General features: G+C 49.4%; 1 protein-coding gene across 4 annotated transcripts in view; it reads left to right on the top strand.

Moving 5' to 3' along the window:
• Window positions 1-21,077, top strand: part of KSR2 (kinase suppressor of ras 2) — a 440,326-nt gene that overhangs the window by 246,900 nt on the left and 172,349 nt on the right. For all 4 annotated transcript variants that reach the window (XM_078435742.2, XM_081790698.1, XM_081790699.1 and 1 more), the window contains exon 5: window positions 8,608-8,792. In XM_078435742.2, coding sequence (XP_078291868.1) covers window positions 8,608-8,792 — 185 coding nt within the window. The remainder of the gene's footprint in view (window positions 1-8,607; window positions 8,793-21,077) is intronic.

Below are 21,077 nucleotides of genomic sequence, written 5' to 3'. Positions count from 1 at the left end.
GGATCCCGTAATCCCATTCTTGCCCACACCACAGTCAACTCTCTACACACTGACAGAGTGGTCTTCCCAGAACAGAATTAGGTTTTGTCCTCTTCCTTCTTAAAACCTGCTGGCAGGTGCCCATTGCTCTCAAATAAACCCCACCTCCCTACAGTGGCAAGCACCCACGTGGCACCCACCGATCGCAGTGATCTGGCCCCATGGCCCCTGCTTGTGTCTTCTGCCTCTCTACTCCTTGCTCACAACGAGTTGACCTGCCCTGGCCTTGGACTCCCCAGCATCGACTTTGCCTCACTGCCTGGTCCCCTCTCCCTCAAGATCTTTGCATTCTGGCTTCTTTTTTGACATTCAGTTCTAATACTGTGTCCCCAGGAAGGCCTTTCGAAACCTTGTTGTAGCTTTCCCTCTTTCAGGAATGTTTCATGTCTGCTCAATCTGGTCATCGCTGAATCCCAGTGATGGGCAGCCTCCCTCCTCAGTCTGTGTGGTCCACAGACCATCGTGTGTTTCCCCTGAGGAAAGAGGTCCAGGGTAAAGAGGAATTCTTTGGTCCTCTTCATGAATGCTTGTCCATTTTCTCTTGATTTTGAGCCTGACTTTCACATCATCTTTGCCCATAAAGAGCCTCAGTCTGTCTAGAGGGAAGGAGGCATCTTGGCCAGGGACCAGTGCAGGAAAGAGGATTTACCTAGCAGGTGCCACACGCTCTCTCAGACACTCCAAGTACGTTATTTCATTAGACCTCATACAATCTTGTGAAATAGAGGAATTATTATGCATTTTTACAGGTGAGGACATTGAGGTTCAGAGAGGTTAAATGACTTCTTGAAGGTCACACAGCTAGTAAGAGGGAGAGATCTAGGTCCTGCATTACTATTATACATTTTTCTAACTGTAGGAAAATACTTAGAGCATAAAATTTACCATTTTAACCAGTTTATTTTATTTATTTTTTTGTAACTTTTTAAAAAATGTTTATTTCTTTTTGAGAGAGAAAGAGAGACAGAGCATGAGCGGGGGAGGGGCAGAGAGAGAGAGAGAGACAGAGAATGTGAAGCAGGCTCCAGCCTCTGAGCTGTCAGCACAGAGCCTGATGTGGGGCTCGAACCCACGAACTGCGAGTTCATGACCTGAGCTGAAGTCGGATGCTTAACCGACTGAGCCACCCAGGCACCCCCATTTTAACCAGTTTAAACTGTACGGTTCAGCTGGATCACCACCGTCCAGCTCTAGAACTTCCTCGTCACCCCAAGCGGAAACCCCAAGCCCATTAACCAGTTACTTTTTAAGTCCTCCTGCCCCCTGGACGACCACTAATCTGCTTTCTGTCTCTGTGGATTTGCCTTTTCTGGAGATTTCATATACATGGAGTCATAACGTGTGGTCTTTGGTGTGCATGTGTGTTGCACTAGCTAATGTTTTTGAGGTTTCCCCACGATGTAGCGCGAATCAGTACTTTGTAATACTGGATTGTCTTCCTTCGCACGGGTCGACCACAACTTGAATGTTTATCCATTCATTTGTTGATGGACTTTTGGGTGGTTTATACCTTTTGACTCTTGTGAATGATGGTGCTCTAAACATCGTGCACAGTTTTTTGTTTGAACATCTGGTTTCGGTTCTCCGGGGTCTGTATCTAGGAGTGGAATTGCCCCATCATATGGTGTTTCTCCCACAGTGGCTGCCCCTCTGGACAATCCCACCAGCAAGGTGCAAGGGTTCTGGTTTCTTCATATTCTAGGGCACCTGGTGGCTCAGTCGATTAAGTGTCTGACTTTGGCTCAGGTCGTGATCTCACGGTTTGTGGATTCAAGCCCCACGTCGGGGTCTGTGCTGACAGCTTGGAGCCTGGAGCCTGCTTCAGATTCTGTGTCTTTCTCTCTCTCTCTGCCCCTCCCCCTGCTACCCACCCCCCCCCCCCGCCTCAAAAATAAATGAATAAACATTAGAGAATTTTAAAAAATCACTCTTCTAGCCTCTCCAGCATTGATTAATTTGGCCTGTTCTCGAACATCATGTAAATAGAATCATAATGGAGTCATACAGTACAAGCGTTTCTGTGGGTGGTTTTCTTTGCCCGACATTCTGTCATTGAGATTCAGCCACGTTATAGTATAAGGTGTAGTTTTCTCTTTTTCATTGCCATGCGGTGATCAATTGTATGAGCATACTATACTTTGTGCTTTCTGTTACTGATGGACATGGAGAGTGTTTCCAGTGTTTGGCCACATGAATATTGTTGCCATGGGCATTCTTTTGTGGATGTGGGCACTCATTTTGGTTGGGTACATACCCAGGGGGTAAATCTTTTGCTTAGAGGGTATATTCACTTTAGTTGATAGGTTTTCAAAATGGTTGTACCACTTTACAGTTTTACCAGAATTGGCAGGGGAGGGGGGGGAGGGGGGAGGGGGGAGGGTGGGGGGAGGGGACTTCTGGTTGCTCTCTATCCTGGCCCACTTTTGGTACCTCAGACTCTCTCTTTAGCCATTCTGGCGGGACCCGTTCTGGAATGTACTTCACATGCTTTCCAATCAGTGTCTCTTCCTCTCCCTCTTCTCTGCCCCTTTCTCCTCTTTCTCCTTCTGTTTCACCTGCTTTTTCTTCTTAGTACATTTTACATAAAGCTGTCTACCAGGAAATCATTGCTGTGAGATTATGCAGTTGATGTGCAAGTTCATTTTTAAAATTTTAACTGTTAAAAGACAAAAATTTCACTCTTGCCTCGTCTGAAGGCATTTCATATTCATCCACACCTGGGGAAATGCAGCTTACGGTGTTTGATTGACTTACTCATGCTTCCTTTTTCCGAGTGCTCTCGTAGATCAATGTCATGCTTGGGGTGTGTTCGAGCCAGAATTGAGGGTTGTAGTCTGTGGTCAAGAGCATATGCTACCAAACATTCTCCTGGTGTTAGACTTACAGGCCTTTGCTTTTCCAAATTCTCTCCTTCCCTGGGCTCTGTGCACCGCCCCCCCCCCCCCGCCCCCTTCCCACCCAAGAACTTGGTGCTATTATTTGGTTTTGAAAAGGGTCTTGCTGGGGTGCCTGGGTGGCTCAGTCGGTTAAGCATCCAACTTCGGCTCAGGTCGTGATCATGCAGTCTGTGAGTTCGAGCCTCATGTCGGGCTCTGTGCTGACAGCCAGAGCCTGGAGCCTGTTTCAGATTCTGTGTCTCCCTGTCTCTCTCTGACCCTCCCCCACTCATGCTCTGTCTCTCTCTGTCTCAAAAATAAATAAAGGTTAAAAAAATTTTTTTTTTTTTAAAAAGAAAAGGGTCTTGCCTGGAGGCCTCATTTTTGGGTAATCAGATCATGTCAGCTGCAGACGACTTAAATGGCCCCATCTGGGAAGAAGGGACAGCTCGTGCAGCCCCGTGTAAGACCAGCGGGCATTGTTTTCCTCTCTGGGAAAACGGTTATGGTCAAGTGCTTTGCTGCACAGAGCGGGGTGTGAGAATGTGTGCTCTGCCTGTCCTCCAGCCATGCTTGCGAGGAGCTCGTCCACCCCCAGCTCGCTCATTTCCTACCAACTGGCCAAGCTGGATGCCCCAGACACCGTTAATGAGACGCTGACGTTTGTAGCTGGGTGAAGGCATCCGAGTTCAAGCGGACACAACCCCACATTCGAGGAAGTGAGGGTAAAGAGACCACAGGAGCCAGCAGCTCTGCTTGACTTGGCACCCATCAAACTTTGGGAATAGAAAGTAGTGCAGAGGCACCTGGGGGGCTCCGTCGGTTGGGCGCCCGACTCTTGATTTCGGCTCAGGTCATGATCCCAGAGCTGTAGGATCAAGCCCCTGCGTCGGGCTCTGTGCTGAGTGTGGAGCCTGCTTGGGATTCTCCCTCCCTCGCTCTCTGCCCCTCTCCCCTGCTTGCGTGCTCTCTCCCTCTAATATTAAAAAAAAAAAAAAAAATTAAAACTACCCAAAGCTATCTACACATTCAGTGCAATCCCAATCAAAATTGCACCAGCATTCTTCTCGAAACTAGAACGAGCAATCCTAAAATTCATATGGAACCACAAAAGGCCCCGAATAGCCAAAGTAATTTTGAAGAAGAAGACCAAAGCAGGAGGCATCACAATCCCAGACTTTAGCCTCTACTACAAAGCTGTCATCATCAAGACAGCACGGTATTGGCACAAAAACAGACACAGAGACCAATGGAATAGAATAGAAACCCCAGAACTAGACCCACAAACATATGGCCAACTGATCTTTGACAAAGCAGGAAAGAATATCCAATGGGAAAAAAAATTAAAAAAAGTGGACAGACTAATCATCAGTTTGGGACCCCCTCTGTGATCTTTGCAGCCAAGGCTCTGAGGTACTGGCTGACCAGTGGGCACTGATCAAGAGCCTTTGGAGTACAGGGCTGTCTGCCAGACCTAGGCCAGGGGTGGCACAAGAAATCAGGTGTGCCTCTGCCCTCAAGGAGCCCACAGCTGGAGTTAATGGAGAAGATGCTGGCAGAGCAGGGCTCCTGCCTTGTAGATCGAAACCGGGCTGCATTCCTTTAGAATCCTCCCAAGACAGAAGGTGCCGGGTTGTCTTTGCTCGAGTTGAGGCACGTGAGCTTGGGTGAGAGTCCATAGGCCTGGCTTCTGGTCTTAGCTCTGCAACCGTGGGTTGCCTGCTTTGTGTTAGGTGCTGGGCTACAGGTCCATCCCGTGTTTGGTGGGCACAAACTGGGGTGGGGGGAGACGCACATCCACTCAGTAACCACCTAAGCAGCAGCAGAACTCCAACCGGGATGGCACTGTGTGAAGGAAAAGCATTTAGTGCTGGGAGCACATGTGACCTGGAGATCTGACTAGTTCTGAGGGTTGAGGACTGTGTCTCTGAGGAAGGGATGCCTAAAGTGGATCTCCACTGACAGGATGGTCCAGAGGGTGATCCCTGAGGGTCTCTTGAAGCTTTTTGTAAGGAAACCTTTGGAAGTTTTTAAGCACGGGGGCGGGGGTGGAGGTAGGGGTGGGGGCACGGAGGAGTGACATGTTACAATGCGGGCTCTTTAAAACCTCGCTTTGGTGCCTGGGTGGAGAATAGATTATAAAGAATCGAGAGTGGGATGGGATTATTCAACCGTGGAAAGGAATGAAGTTTTGATACATTGTTACCACATGGATGAATCTCAGAAACGTTAGGTTCAGTGAAAGAAGCCAGACGCAGAAGTTCACATCTTGTGTAAATCCATTTGTACGAAATACCCTGAATCGACAAATCTAAAGGGACAGGAAGCAGGTCGGTAGTTGTCGTGGGCTGGAGGGCAGGGCGCGGAGAGAAACTGCCTAGTGGGTACAGGGTTTTGTTTGGGGGTGATGAAACTATTTTGGAACTGGATAGGGATGGTTGTTGCACAACACTGTGAATGTGCTTTATGCCACCGGATTGCTCACTTTAAAGTGGTTACTACATATGATGTGAATTTCGCCTCAATATAAATAAAAGGTAAAGACCATAAAAAATAAAAAAAATAAAAATACCCCAAAAAGCAGTGGGATTGAGGGTCTGATTCCGACACAGCAGCAGCAGCTGAGTTGAGGGAGGAGAGTGGCTTGGCCCAGAGCTGTGTGGCCACAGATGGAGACTAATGAACCAATTCGAAGAGGTAGAGTTTTCTCAGGATCCTTTTCGCTTAGTCCGTGCAAATTAGGCTCCAGGAAGGTCAGAAGAACTTTGCTCGATTCCAGCACTGGAATGAATAATCCTTTGCGGTACCTGGTGAAACAAGTGCATTTTCCCTAAGCACACATTATGGCCCCTGAGCTGAATTAGACATGCAGCTTCTGCTCCACCCGGCTCTGGGGCTGCTGTCAGGACAGCCTGGCATGTCAGGGAGCTCCGACTTGCCCGCCTGTGTAGACAGCAGCATGGTCCACCTGGGGCTCATACGGCCCCAAAGGATGGAGCTGCCCTCGCCGATGCTTTGTGCCATCCCATTTTGCTGCTTTCCCCCAAACTGGCCCCGAGTCCAGGGAAGACATTTATGCAATAGGTTTCTGATATCCTGAGATCTTGGAGAGGATGTTCTTTTTAATTACACCTGCAGAATATACTGCAAAATATGCACTGAATCTTACACAGTCACAGTCATTGGACACAGTCATTTGTGTCTGTTTTCTCCTCTGAGTGTGCTGGGTAATGAGGACAAATGGTAAAGGTGAGTCCCGTATTCTGTCCATGAAGGCTTCCTCGATGGGCAGGAAGTGATATGTGATTTCCCTCCACCTACTTCGATCAAGAAGCCATTCATTCTCCACGTTCTCTTTCTCCTCCCCTCTCTTCCTCCTGTCTGTCTTTCCATCCTCCCATCCTCTCTTCCTTCATTACATCCACCTTTCCATCCATCCATAATCCTTCTGTTCTTCAGCCTTTTCATCCATCCACCTGTTCATTCATCCATCCATCCATCCATCCATCCATCCACCAATCCATCCATCCATCCACGCATCCATCCACACATCCATCCACCCATCCATCCATCCATCCATCCATCCATAAGCCTTCTGTTCTTCAGCCTTTTCATCCATCCACCCGTTCATCCATCCATCCATCCATCCATCCATCCATTCATCCATCCATCCATCCACCAATCCATCCATCCATCCATCCATCCATCCATCCATCCATCCATCCACCCATCCATCTATCCGTCCATCCACCCATCCATCCATCCATCCATCCATCTACCCATCCACCCATCCATCCATCCACCCATCCTTCTTACATCCCTTCCTTCCTTCCATCTATCCATCTCTTCATCCATCCATCCATCCATCCGCCTTTTTATCCATCCATCTACCCAACTAACATTTATTTATATATACCCCTTCTCTGCTCCGTCTGTGGCCCTGAGTTGGTAATGCAAATTGACTCTCTGCAATCACTGAACTACTGTTAAACTTGGGCTTAGACTTGGTTCTCCTTATACAAGGGATCTGGCTTGTCATTTGGTGGCCCAGTGCCTCAAGGCTCCTGTCAGTGTTTTGGAACTAATGATGGGATCTCTTGCCAGAGGATATGACTGCATCCTATTCACCTGCCAAGAGTAGCGGTGGGCTGAGAGTTGCTGGATGTTTCAGGTGAAAACCACAGCTTGGCTTCAACTTTTGGCTTCTTCAAGGTTAATTCCATGCTATATAGACACCCAGTTTAACATGGTCACAGTGATGTTCCCAACAGGCAACCTTGCTCTGTGCAGGGCCCTGTGCCAAGCACGTCATCTCGTAGAATTGTCACGACATCCTTCTTAGGTAGGTGGTATTGATTTCCCCATTGACCAGGTAGGGAAACTAAGGCACAAAGAAAGGAGATCACTTTCCTGAGGTCACGATCAGGACCTGAGCCCCGGTCTCACTGATCCCGAAGCTTGCCAAGTTTAACTCCAAAATTAGATTGCCTCGGTGTAGATGCCTACTCTGTGAATCTCCCCCATTTGGAGACTCTTGTGGAATGAAATGCCTTGTTTCCCTCTCGGGCAGGGAGAGCCAGCTAACGTGTGCTGCTGTAACAGGAAGTACTTTCCTGGGCCTTGCTTCAGACCCCCAGGGAGATAATAAGTGGGGCTGCCAGCCCAACGCAGTGAGGGAGAGACTCTGCGGGCGCACTTAGATTCCTTAAAGCTGATGAGCAGCAGGCCTCCTGGAGAGGGTGACTTTTAGGCTGCCTGTGTGTGGGAGGCCTCCAGCCTTTAATTAAGGCACCTTCCTGGGCTCTCCACCTACAAACAGAGAAAATTTGCAAGGAGGGTTCACTTTGGCCACAAGATGGCGCCCAACTCTGGGCCCCACCTGAATGGGGCTGTGGTGGGGGGTGGGGGAAGGGGAAGGATGGGGGTGGGGGGAGGGCAGAGTGGTTTGTTCTGGATGCTGTGCCAAATCACACCCTCTTAAACTGCTCCTTGGGAAGGGGAGAAATTTTCCAAACCAACCCCAGAGGTTCATTCCATTCAGCTGGTGCCGAGCCAGGGTCTGAGAGATCCAGCAACGAAAACGACAGGGTCCCTGCCTTCAAGGAATTAGAAGGCAGCATGATCAGTGCCAGTCATAATCCAGATTGGTCATTTCATAAGCTTTTAATGAGCACCTACTGTGTGCCAGGTTCTGTGCTAGTTGCCAAGGACAGAGAAACAAACACTACAGAGTCATTGCCCTCAAAGACCCACAGTTCACTTGGGAGACAGACACTAAAAGAACAAATTTGGGAAAATAGGCAAGTACAGCCACAGGGATACATACAGAATATCGTAGAAGAATGGGAGAGGAACACCCGACCCAGGCAAGAAGGGAAGGGGAGTATCAGGGAAGGCTTCCTGGAGGAGAGGACACCAGAGCAGAGTCAGAGAAGACAGATGGGGATTAGCCAGGCAGGGACGGGGAGGGTATTCTGGGCAGTGCGGACAGCACCAGCCAAGGGTCACAGGGGAGAAACAGCACCCAGCTGGTGACTGGAGCTCAGTGAAGTCTGGATAGGACAGCATCAGGGCCAGGTCAACATGGGAGGTGGACATTGGTACCAGCTGAACGACATGGGGGCCACCCCCTCTCAGTTCGTGTGCAATGACGGACACGTTGCCCTCTCGTCTGCTTCTGTCTCCCTTTCAGAGCCAAGAAGAAAAGCAAGCCCTTGAACCTCAAGATTCACAGCAGCGTGGGCAGCTGCGAGAACATTCCGTCTCAGCAGCGCTCGCCGCTCCTGTCGGAGCGCTCTCTCCGCTCTTTCTTTGTGGGACATGCACCTTTCCTGCCCTCCACCCCTCCTGTCCACACCGAGGCCAACTTCTCTGCAAGTAAGTCACCCGCCCACCCCGCCGGGGCTGCTGAACCCTCTTGTCTGCCAGGTGTATGCTCCCCGTTCTGAGAAGATGCTCGTAAGATGCTTGGAACGCGAGGCTCATCTCCCTCCCACCTGCACCGTTCACGCCCCTTGGGATGGTTTGAAGGGAAGGGGCGTAATTAGCACTTGGGGGGTTGACTGGCTGTTGTCATTGGTCCCCCTGTTCCTACTCTTTCTGTCTGCAGGTGTGGAGGGATAACAGAGGGAAGCAAGCATGCAGGGCATTAAAGGAGACATCAGCTTTTTCTCTCTGCTTCTCTGCTGCCCGGTCACAGGATTTCTCTTGGGTCACTGTGGATAAGGCATCTATGATTGAATTTTGTAATTTTTTTTTTCCTCCCGCTCGGGTCAACACGTATAACCTTTCATCTCAAAGACGTATTAGGGTTCAAACTAGGCTGAGCACGGCCTGGGGTGTTTTACACTCTGCTCCCACGAATTTCTGCCGGAGACAAAATGGTTATTACTCGGAGTGGAAATGGAACTTTCTGGTGATCAAGGGTGGAGGTTTCAGAAGGCGTTTAATCTTCTCTGCCCAGAGGCCCGTTTTGCTGAACAGGCACAGATGTAGTCAGAGGGGAGCCCCTGAAAAAAGCCCAGCCAGTCCTCCAGCCAAGACATCAACTTTTATTGGCCGGGAGCTGAGGAGGAGGAGAGGGCTGCCAGAGTGCGAGGGAAATAAGCCCCCGGCCCCCAGCACAACCACAGGGTGATCGTGTTGCTGGTCTGATAAATGAGCAGCAGTGTTTACTGAGCGCCTGTGCGTCCTTATCACCCACGTGCCTGACCTCACTTAGTTCTCGCGACAAGCCATTGTGCAGACGAGTTATTCCCATTGTACAGATGAGGAAACTGAGGCTCAGGGGCCTCAAAGAACTTGGCGAAAGCCACACAGCTATTGAGTAGTGGAGCCAGGGTTTGAACCTGGTTCCTTCTCGCTCCAGAGTGGATACGCTTCACCATCACACACGATTTGATCCGGGATCCCCCAAATATTCAGCGGGGGGCCTTTCTCTAAATGTGGGGTTCGATCCTTTACCTTTGCCAGAAGGGTTTTTGGACTTTTTTTAGGGGGGGCTATGGACCCTGTGAAAATTTCACGCAATCTGTTGTTTCTCTCCCTGGAAAATGGCACACGTAACCCCCAACACGGTGTCTTGAGGTCAAGACTGCTAACACAGTCAATGTAGCACCGCTAGATGGTGGGCCTGGGCAGAACGGTGAGCTCAGTTTACTGTCTGCACATGTGCATCATGCGTCCGCCGCAGGAATCCACTGAGGGTCCAGAGCCAGAAGAGGCCCGTGTGGACGTCAGTTAGAAGTTCCAGAACCTGGCTTATTTCAGTGCCCAGGGGGAGCAGGCCCTGCATCAGGCAAACTAAAATAGCAGTCATGACACATATCAACGCCAGAAGGCCAATTTATTAATTTGTCGAGAGAAATCACGGTCAGAGAGACCGTAAATGCTCCATGGGGGTGAGCCTGTGTGCAGTCAGAGGGTGGCTTGGGAGCTCAGACGAGGAAAAGGGGGTGATGACGTATCAAATGTGTCCTAGCAACAGGGTGAGAGGCCCTGGAGGGAGGCGCCTGGGTGCCAGTCCCAGCTCTGTTTCCTTTTGAGCAGCGTGCCTGACCTCGAGCAGGGCAGAGCCTTTCTGAGCCTCAGTGTCTCCGTCTGTAAAATGGGAATAATAATAGATTCACTAGATCAGCTGCTGCATGTCAGGTCATCTGCACGGTGCCTGGCACACAGTAAGTGCTTAATAAGTGCTAGCTATCATCATGATGTTTGTTAGCTCCTTTTTCCAGGCAGTGTTGACATCCTCTGGCTTGATGGTTAATCCGAGGGCTGTGGGTAAATGCCTTTCAGTTCTCCCCCCACTTCCCTATGGCCCTAAGAGTGCTTGGAATTTACCTTGGCATGACGCCGGGTGGTTGCATCTGTCTCCGGGCATCGCCATCCCACGAGTGATGTTAGCATGGCCATCTCTGGGGGTTTGACCACAACTCTGCACTTGAGTTCTTTCCAGAATAGAAACATCTTCAGCGTGCTTAAATAACCACAGACTTGCACATTTAGATCCCTCCTCTCCTGCTGGAAAGTTTTGTGAGGATTCCCCATGACTCCCAACTTTTCATGCCTGCCCTGGTCTCCACGTGAGAAGAGAGACTTCTCTCCTCTGTGGGCATGAGCAAAGTCCCTAATTAAAATCAGCCCTTAGCACCGAGACCCTAGAAGCACAGTTGCCTGTTTGGACAGTCCTGGTCCTTGTATGCAGAGAGGTCACCCTTTGATCTTCCATAAAGGAAGAAAGTAGCATCTGAGTCTCAGCAGGAGAAGGAGTATGTAACTCAAATATTAGCTGGAATCCCATGGACCGGTCCCATTTCCACTGATGCTAACACGTGACAGAGACAGAGGCAGCCCGGTGGAACAGGCTCCAGGTTAGGAAACACAGTCTCCAGGATGCCACCGAGTGCTCGTGCGACCTCTGTCCCTCCCTGGTTAAGGCTCACCACACACTTTGAGGCAGGCATTATAATTCCCATTCTGTAGATAAGGAAACAGAGGCTCAGAAGGGTGAATGGTCTTGCCCATGTCATAGGTTTTGAATCCAGATCCAACCTAAGCCTGTATCCCTGCACTTTGGTAAAGCAAATTCCTCTCTCTGTCTGGGTCTCAGATTCCCCAGTTGTACAACAAAACACTCCGTAAGGGTCCATTCCAGAGCTTAGAAACTCTGTGTTTCTAAGGCTTACCCAGCGAGCTTTTCCTGGGCAAATCTTTGGGCATGCCGTGACGGCAGGAGCCCCAGCTTGCAGAGGAACCTTTCTCTAAGGCTGACTCTGCACAAAACACGAGTTATTAAGCCCTACTGCTCAACGTTGGAAGATGGTGACTCAGGAGTGAATCTACTTCCCGAAGGAGTAGAGAGCAGTGGACTTACCTGTCCGTCCTTGATGCATTTATTCGGCATTTCATTTGGGCATGCCGTGCTGCCCAGATGGTGTCTGATCGGATGCCCTCCACCCATGGACCAGTTTTGGTCCAACAAGCTGGGTGCTGCTGGCTCCTTGTAGGGTATCTCTGATTCGGGCCGAACTGGGTCAGGCTGCCGCTCTCATCTCCAGTAAAGCATCTTCTTCAGAATGAAAAAATACCGGCTAGATGGGAAGGAGTAATTACTCATCATCGTTCATTACCGGCTGGTGGAAGTGACTTGGGGAGTATAGCCACTAAGTGGTTGCTGACATATTGTTGGGCAAATCACCGAACCCCCAGTGTCTGTTTCAACCTGGCAAGGATGTAGTGAGGACAAAATGAGGAATGAGTGTAGATTTCCCAGCGCAGTCGGGGTGGGGGAGTGCTTAGAGCACTGGGTCTCCACAAAGGGTAGCTTTGGCAGCTATCGGGGCTCGTTAGATGATGGCATAACTTGTAACAATGATGGAAATGGTGATAATAATAGCAATTGGCATTTGTGGTGTGTTGACAGTGGTACAGGCAGCTTCAATTCAGGCAAAGCAGTTTACTTGTACTATTTCGCCTAAGCCTCACAGTGCTCCATCAGGTAGTTTCTCTTCTTTTCCCCATTTTGCAGATGAAGAAACTGAGGCTGAGAGCATTTGAGTAGCTGGCCCAAGATCACAAGGGCAAGCAGGAAGTGGAGTTTGCACCCATTCTGAATGCCTCGTTCTGTAATGCAGAGGAAATGCGGTTGTGACGCTCTTCACCAAGACCTGTTTGCTCATCAGATAGAGACCTTAACTCGTTCCAGTTCCCTCTCTGGCACCCCCGCCTCCTGGGGGGATTGTGGTGTTGGGGGTCAGCCTTGCTCCAAGGAGCGTCATGTTTGTGAGCATGCTGTGCTCACTCAGAGAGCAGCACCCACGCTGGCTAACAAACCACTGCCCTGCCAGACTCCGGTGTTGATACTCAGGGGATCCATTGTCCCAGGTGGTAGCCGTCCCTGTGGGGGCCAGGCAGCTGCAGAAGGCGGCCAGGGCATCTCCGGTAGAAGATGAGGAATAACAGGCAACTTTGACCACCTGCAGTTTTCTGGGTGTTTCTTTATTAGCTGTCTGTGGGGGTCTAGCCCTTGAGGGCAGCAGTTACCAAAGGGAACAAGTGACTGATGATTCCCACACTTCCCCTTCTTGGTCCTGATGGCACCAGCTGGAGTTTTACACCAGGCCCCCGTCTTATAAAGTACTGCCCCGCGCGAGGTGCCTTGAAAGACGGCGTGGCCCTCACCTTGCCCTGTCTCGCCGCCCTGTCTCTCCTCCTCTTTTCGCCAAACCATCTCCTGCGCTTTTTCTTAGACACAAGGCGGCAGATAGTTGACCCTCCGTTGAGGGCCTGGCCTCATGTGCCTCGAGGCTGAGTCAGAAGCCTGATTTGTTGAGGGAGGCAGCAGGTAGCACTACAGACCGATGAAGCTGAACTGCGTGCTCCCAAGAAACCAGCCTCTGGAAGGGTTGCAAAGAGACTCGGGACGGGGGTGATTATATCATGGGGTTTAATGAGGCTTGAGGCCAAGGTTCATTACCCCCCGGGAGAGGACTAGGGGGAGCTGCGTGTCTTGACACAACTTTGCAGCCTGAACTACGTTCTTGTCTCAGAATCAGGAGAGATTTTTGAGGCGTTTGTGCCTGACCTGACTCTGTGGTGGCGGTCTGAAAGGGGGACCCCCCGTAGGTCGCATTGGAGCACCCCAAAGGATGTGTCTCCCCCGCACTGAGCAGGTCAAAGTGCTGTTCCTTATCCCTTCTTCCCCCCTCCCCAGCAGGTACAGGAAGCACCCGTATTGCCTGGCATCTTTGCTGTATTTTAGAAACTTAAATACCAGCGGGTCCCTGACACGTACTGACCACCTGCTACTTGCCAGGCAGGCCTTGGTCCGGGTGCTTTATAGGCATGAAGCTGTGTATTCCTGGAAACAAAGAAAATGATCCAAAAAGGCTCATGATGGAAAACACTAGTCCCCTGTACCATCCCTCTGTCTATCCTGCCTTTCAAAAACTCCTTCTGTGTTTTGACGGTCACTTTCACCGTTTAAACTAGTGTCCCAGGGCTTCTCAAAGTGTGTCCAAGGCCAGCAGCGTGTGTATCACACGTGAGCTTATTAGAAATGCACATTCTTACTTTCCTCCTTCAGACCTACTGTATCGGAAGCTCTGGGGAGGGGCGCCTGGGTGGCTCAGTCGGTTGCATCCGACTCTTGGTTTCAGCTCAGGTTGTGGGATCAAGCCCTGTGTTGGGCTCGGCGCTGAGCGGGGAGCCGACATGGGATTCTGTCTCTGCCCCTCTCCCCCCTCAATAATAAAGAAATAAACATTAAAAAAAGAAGCAGCAGCCGCCCTGAGGGAGGTTCAGCAATCTGAATTTTCACCAAACCTCCAGGGGATTCCGCCCACTAACATTTGAGAATTGCTTGGTTATATGACAGTCTTTAAAAAAAAAACAAACAACTTTTAATTTTGAAATAATTTCAAACTTACAGAAAAGTTACAGAACACTGCAAAGGACTCCTGTACCCCCTTTACTCAGATTCGTCCATTTGTATTTTTATTTACTTACTTTTTTAATGTTTATTTTTGAAAGAGAGAGACAAAGAGAGACAGAGCACGAGTGGGGGAGGGGCAGAGAGGGGGGGTAGACACAGAATCCGAAGCAGGCTCCAGGCCCTGAGCCGTCGGGCACAGAGCCGACGCAGGGCTAGAACCCATGAACCATGAGATCATGACCTGAGCTGAAGTCAGACGCATAACTGACTGAGCCTCCCAGGTGCCCCCAGATTCATTCATTTTTTTTTTTTTTTCAACGTTTTTTTTTTTTTTTTTTTTTTTTTTAATTTATTTTTGGGACAGAGAGAGATAGAGCATGAACGGGGGAGGGGCAGAGAGAGAGGGAGACACAGAATCGGAAGCAGGCTCCAGGCTCTGAGCCATCAGCCCAGAGCCTGATGCGGGGCTCGAACTCACGGACCGCGAGATCGTGACCTGGCTGAAGTCGGACGCTTAACCGACTGCGCCACCCAGGCGCCCCTCATTCATTTTTAACATCTCCGTGCATTCACTTCCTCTCTTTCATTCTTGTGAGCCATTTGGGAGTGGGTTGCATAACCACACACAGGTACCGGATTCAGTAAACTTGACATTGACTCGAGACTTTCATCTACCCATATTCCTGTTTCAACAATTGTCTCAATAGTATATTTCATAGCAATTTATTTTTCTGGTGCGGATGCGCTCCAGGATCACATATTGCATTAAGTTCTTGTGTCAGGCTTGAATAGTTCATCAGCCTTTCTTCCTTGTTTGCGACTTTGACGCCTTTGAAGAATGGGGGCCGGCTTCTCCACAGAACGCTTCTCAATTGGGGCTTGTCTGTGTGTGTTTCTTCGTGTTAGACCCAGGCTGTGTGGTTTGGGCACAACTGTTACTTACATGCTGGTGTGTCTTTTTCAGTGCATCCGAGCTGCCAGGTGTTTGAATTTTTCTGAAGAAGTCAGCAACTGTGACTTTTATGAGAAATCTCCCAGTTGTAAAATGCTAGCATCCAATGAAAAATCTCTTTAACACTGTGTGAGGTGGTATTAAATAATCCCACCGGGTTGTGGGTTGTATTTGGTCTTAGAGCTCCCAGTTTGTAACTTCTGTTCTGAAATCGTAGAGGTCAAAAGGAACCTGGGTGGCTCAGTCTGTTAAACTTCTCACTCTTGGTTTCAGCTCAGGTCATGACCTCGTGGTTCATGGGATCAGAACCCCTACATCAGGCTCCGTGCTGTCCAGCGAGGAGCCTGATTAGAATTCTCTCTTCCTGCCCTTTCTCTGCCCCTTCCCCTCTCATTCTCTCTCTCAAAATAAATAAACTTAAAAAAATTTAAAAACATAAATAAAAGCGTAGAGGTCAGAACTGATAGGGAGCTCAGAAATCACAGAATCCAAGCCCTTGTTTTAAAGATGGAGAAACTGAGGCCAGAAAGTAGAAGGAACTTGCCCAGGGTTTCAGAGCTGGGATTTGAACTTGGATCTCCTGATGCCCAGCTGATAGCTCTCTCTATTATGCCAGGATGGTTGCAAAGTCAGCCCTTCTGCTGCTACTGACTGTGCTCTAGGGGAAGGAAACAGTGCCTTCCTTGAAAAGGTGACACCTTCTGTGTGCAAGGAGGGCTGGTGGTGTGTGTGTGTGTGTGATGCATGTAGTTATGAATGTCGTAGAGGAGGCACCTTCTGAGTTTTTATCATCAACCCTTTCTTCTCTGTAATTTTGCAGTCCTTGCCTGAGCACAAACAGTTTGGGCTCAGCATGCAATAGACAACCTTAGACCTTTTGTTATGATTGCTCCCACCAGGAATCGTAGCAGCAAAAATTGGTCGGTAAGTGGTTGGCATTAGCAGCCAGGGGGTCATTTATAGCTATTGGAGTGAGTCCTGATCCCTGGGCAGGTACACACTGTTGGCGTGGGCAGTCCCGTTCCCTGTCACGAGGACCTGTGACTGACTGTACCTTTGTCCCAGTAACATCCCCCCCCCCCCACCCGCCGCCATCCCTGGTGAGTACCTCAACTGATTTCATAGCAACAAGACCAGAAGTAACAAGCAGAGTTGCCCTCGAACGATGCAGGATACACCAGGCATTTCATATTCCTTCCTCGTACCTCTGTCTCCCCATTCTGCGGATGAAGAAACTGATGTTCCAGGAGGAGAAATCCATGCATGGCTGCAAGTTACACAGCACATCAGAGCTAAGACTAGAACCTTCAGACTCCATCCAGGTTGCATGTGCACTCTGCACACGATTTGGTCAGACTTCATTTCCATTAGGTAGTAGGGACATGGTGGGTTGTTTTCATCAAAGTTGTTTCTTTCCCTGATAAAGCTAATTCGTCCCTAGTGACCCCATCTTGCACATCTCCTCAGTTGAGCAAGCCTGTATTTTATCTAGGTGTGATCCTTGGCCCTTCCTCTCCACGATGCCCCATTTCCAAGTCTTATTGAGTTGATCTTCTAAATCATCATATGATTTAGTCTATAGCATGTAGAGCCATAGACTTTATTCCAACAGAATGGGTGTGGCTGTGTTCCAATAAAACTTTATTTACAAAAACTGTCAAGGGGGCAGATTTGGCTCATAGGTTGTAGACTGTGAGTTCTGTTCTTCCGGGTTTTTTTTTTTTCCATATCCTCCTCCATCACCAACACCCTGGTCCAAACTATTCAGTAGTCTCCACATGGATCTTTCCATATTCATTTCAGTCCCATATCCAGTCCACCAGAGTGATCTTCCGCTAATTAGAATCTGGCTCCCAAACCAGGGTTAAGATTCTACCACGACCTTAAGTGAACTGTGTTCTCTCCTGCTTTGAACCCGTGGGGTCCTGGACACCCTGCCATTGTCGTCACTTTATCTGAACTTCTACTTCCTTGGGAAAGCATTTCCTACCTCCCCAAGTGGGTGTCAGTTGCATCTCGTCTCATCTCTTGCGCTTTCCTTCTGAAGCACTTCCCGCAATCCACAGCCATCTGTTTATTTCTGAGTATTTGCTTAATGCCCTGTTCCCCCATTATCAGTTCCACAAGGGCTGTGACCGCATTTCTCTTGCTCATCACTGTTTCCACTGTGCCTTGCATGGAGCTGGCACACATCAATATTTTCAAAAGGACAGTAACATTTTTGAGCATTCACTTTGCAGCCAGCACTGTGAGCCTTCAGCTACTCAGAATCTAGAGGACAAAGGAGAAAGGATTTTGCTTGTTGCCCTCCAGAGCTGCAGAGCCGGCTGAATTTGGCATCATCGAGGCAGGAACTGAAGTTGCTGGACTTTGATGCAGTCTTTGGGATGTCATGGGTGGTCTGCTACCTTAACTGGCCAAAGAAACAGGCACTCAAACAAAACTCTCAATAACGATTTTGTTGATTAGAAACAAGCAGGTCTTTGTCACTGCCTGGTGGTGGTAGGACTAACATAGAACTTGACACAAGTGACAAACAATCCAAGTTGAGTTGTTGTTTTTAGTATGAAGGTCATTTATTAGCACATGTAACTGAAAGGTCCAGGGGCTACTAAGGTAGGCTTCAGGTATGGCTGGATCAGGGGGCTCAGTTCATGTCAAGCCTCAGTCTCTCTGTATGTCTTGACTTTGTTCTTCTCCAGGATGGCTACGCTTTTAGGCTCCATGTGGCAGTAAGATGATCCCAGAAGTCCCTTCCCTGCTCTGGTCCAGAATGGAAGAGTGAGAATGTTTAGGTCTGAGATTCACTGATTCAACCAGCATGACCGTATGCTCACCTGGAAACCAATCAGTGGGGTCAAACATGTGGGATGCTAATTTATTGGCTTAATCCTAGACTGTGAGCTTTACCTTTGGGCTTAGAAATGGAGGGGTGTGCCTAAGAATGGAGAATGAATGCCAGGGAAGCTGATAACCAGTGTCCTAAAGTAACAGTGAGTAACGGGGGTCTCTGTCCTCAGGGGCTTTGAGGAGCATCCCCCTGGCCAGATTAGTTCATGAGCCAAATTAGTGGGGACACATCTCCACATGGTACAGAAAACACTTGCGGTTCGCCAAACATCTCCCTTGAACTGCATTTCTCTATGATCCCTGGCAAGCAGTTGCTTTGCTATCCCTCCGACATTCCTTGGGAGTCTCTAGGCAGCACACAGCCTGGCAGAGGAGGTTAACCCATGGTACCAGGTAGAGGCTCAGTGCCATTCCCAAGGCAGATAGCATCCCACCAGTGGCCAAGCGCCAAGGTGAGAATTGGATAAGCTTGGGTTTGAAATCTTGTCTCTGCCATTTTATTACCTAACATCTGTAGCCTCAGTTTTCCCATCTTTAAGATGGGCATAATGTGGCAGTCATCACGATGGTGACCACCATTGTTGTGGCCGTCAATACTACTGTATGATGTATGGTGTTTGGGTTTGGGTCAGTTTTGATCCTCATTGGTTTCTGCTGGACGACATCACACCTGCCCCCATATCTGAATGGAGTAATCTGTACCGAGTGAGTTCCTGATAGGCAAAGTGTCTTAGTCCACTGGGGCTGCCATAACAGAATTCCACAGACTGGGTGGCTGTGTAAACAACAGACATTTATTTCTCTTAGTTCTGGAGGCTGGGAAGTCCAAGATCAAGGTGCCTCTATGGCCATCTGGTGAGGACCCTCTCCTGGTTCTTGCTGTATCTTGCATGGTGGAAGAGGGCAAGCAAGCTCTCTGGGTCCCCTTTTGTGTGTGCACAATTCCTTCATGAAGGTCTGTCCTCGTGACCCAAGTACCTCCCAAAGACCCCACCTCCTAAGACCACCACACTGGGGGTTAGGATTTCAACATATGAATTTTGGAGGGACACAAACACGCAGACCATAGCACTGAGTATCATGAAAGCGTCAAGGAAATGTCTGCTACAGCCCCTGACCTCGGGGAATTTGTAGTGTGGTTGGCTAGGAGCCACATAAGACACAGCCGGAAGCTCTGGGCCAGGAGTTGGGAGATCTGGCTTCTTCCCTGAGGGTTGCTACCCCTGGTAATGTGCCCCTTGTCAGATTTTGCTCAACAGTTCGGAGCCCTGGTTTCTTTATCTGGCAAATGGGCATGTCAGTGATACGTGCTCATCTCACAGGAATGTTGATTGTTGGGAGGTCAGTGACCACCGTTGGAAAACTAGGAATTGTTCTGATGGACAAAATGTCATAATCCCTGCCCAGTACAAAGCAATACAGACAGGCAGCTGTTACGCATTTGTAACACTATTTAATCTGATTGTCCGGGCTTCTGTTCTGATTGGTTGGGTGCATGTTCTGATTGGCTGAGCCTGTCTCCTGATTGGCCCGGCCTGTGTTCTGATTGGTTGGACGAGTGCTCTGATTGGCCAGTGCCCATCCCATAACGATTGTTAAATAGTCTCAGACCGCCCCCCCCCCCACCCCTCCAAACAGAAGTGCCTGCTTCACTAAGCATAAGAAAATCTTCAAGCCTCAGTTTCCTGATATGTAAAGCGAGTAGAACCATATTGTCCTCGCAAGGTTGTTGTGAAGGCTGTAGGAGATGAAGTGCTGTTGCACTGAGGTCACCTTCCTCCATAAAGGGAGTGACTTGTCCATCTTGTTCACCGCTGTATCCTCAAGGTCTGGCACATCGTAGATGCTGAAAAAGTGTGTTTTGAGTGCCCTGTGCCTCATGCGAGGGGCATGGTTGTTACTCAGTAAATCTCGATTGAGGACATCAGGGGTGAAGGATGCACTTGCTGTCGGGCAGTAGAGAGAGGTGAGGACTGTGGAAAAACAGAGCACCCACCCCTTCTAAAGAAGGCAGCCACCACTCACTTCCAGCCCCTCTATAAGAAGGGGACGGGGGGGCGCCTGGGTGGCTCAGTTGGTTGAGCGTCCGACTTCAGCTCAGGTCACGATCTCGTGGTCCGTGGGTTCGAGTCCCGCGTCGGGCTCTGGGCTGACGGCTCAGAGCCTGGAGCCTGCTTCCGATTCTGTGTCTCCCTCTCTCTCTGCCCCTCCCCCGTTCATGCTCTGTCTCTCTCTGTCTCAAAAATAAATAAAACCTTAAAAAAAAATTTAAAAAAATAAAATAGACAGAAAATAGGGGCACCTGGGTGGCTCAGTCGGTTGAGTGTCCAACTCCAGCTCAGGTCATGATCTCGCGGTCCGTGAGTTCAAGCCCCGCATTGGGCTCTGGGCTGATGGCTCAGAGCCTGGAGCCTGCTTCCGATTCTGTGTCTCCCTCTCTCTCTGCCCCTCCCCCGTTCATGCTCTGTCTCTCTCTGTCTCAAAAATAAATAAACGTTAAAAAAAAAAATTTAAAAAAAAAAAAAAAAAGAAGGGGACAGGGTGTCACCAGATTATCCACATTTTCCAAGAGAGGCCAGACACGTAGATTTTCGTGGGCAGTTCCACAGTTTTTAGCCTAGTGGCAACAGAGAAAACGCCTTAACAATTCCATCATATGTTAAGCAACATTTATACGGGATGCCCCCAACTTGTGACCATACCTGCCATATGTGGAATGTCCTTTGCTATTTCTTGTGACAGGAACTTTTCAAAGAGGTGGGGTCAGGGGTGCCCGGGTGGCTCAGTCGGTTGAGCGTCCGGCTTCGGCTCAGGTCATGATCTCAGAGTTTGTGAGTTCGAGCCCCGCGTCGGGCTCTGTGCTGACGGCTCAGAGCCTGGAGCCTGCTTCGGATTCTGTGTCTCCCTCTCTCTGCCCCTCCCCTGCTCA

Source organism: Panthera onca, chromosome D3 (genome assembly GCF_046562875.1).
Source record: "Panthera onca isolate mPanOnc1 chromosome D3, mPanOnc1 haplotype 2, whole genome shotgun sequence".
In the NCBI taxonomy this organism is placed as follows: Eukaryota; Metazoa; Chordata; class Mammalia; order Carnivora; family Felidae; genus Panthera; species Panthera onca.
This window is presented reverse-complemented; position numbering and strand designations above follow the sequence as displayed.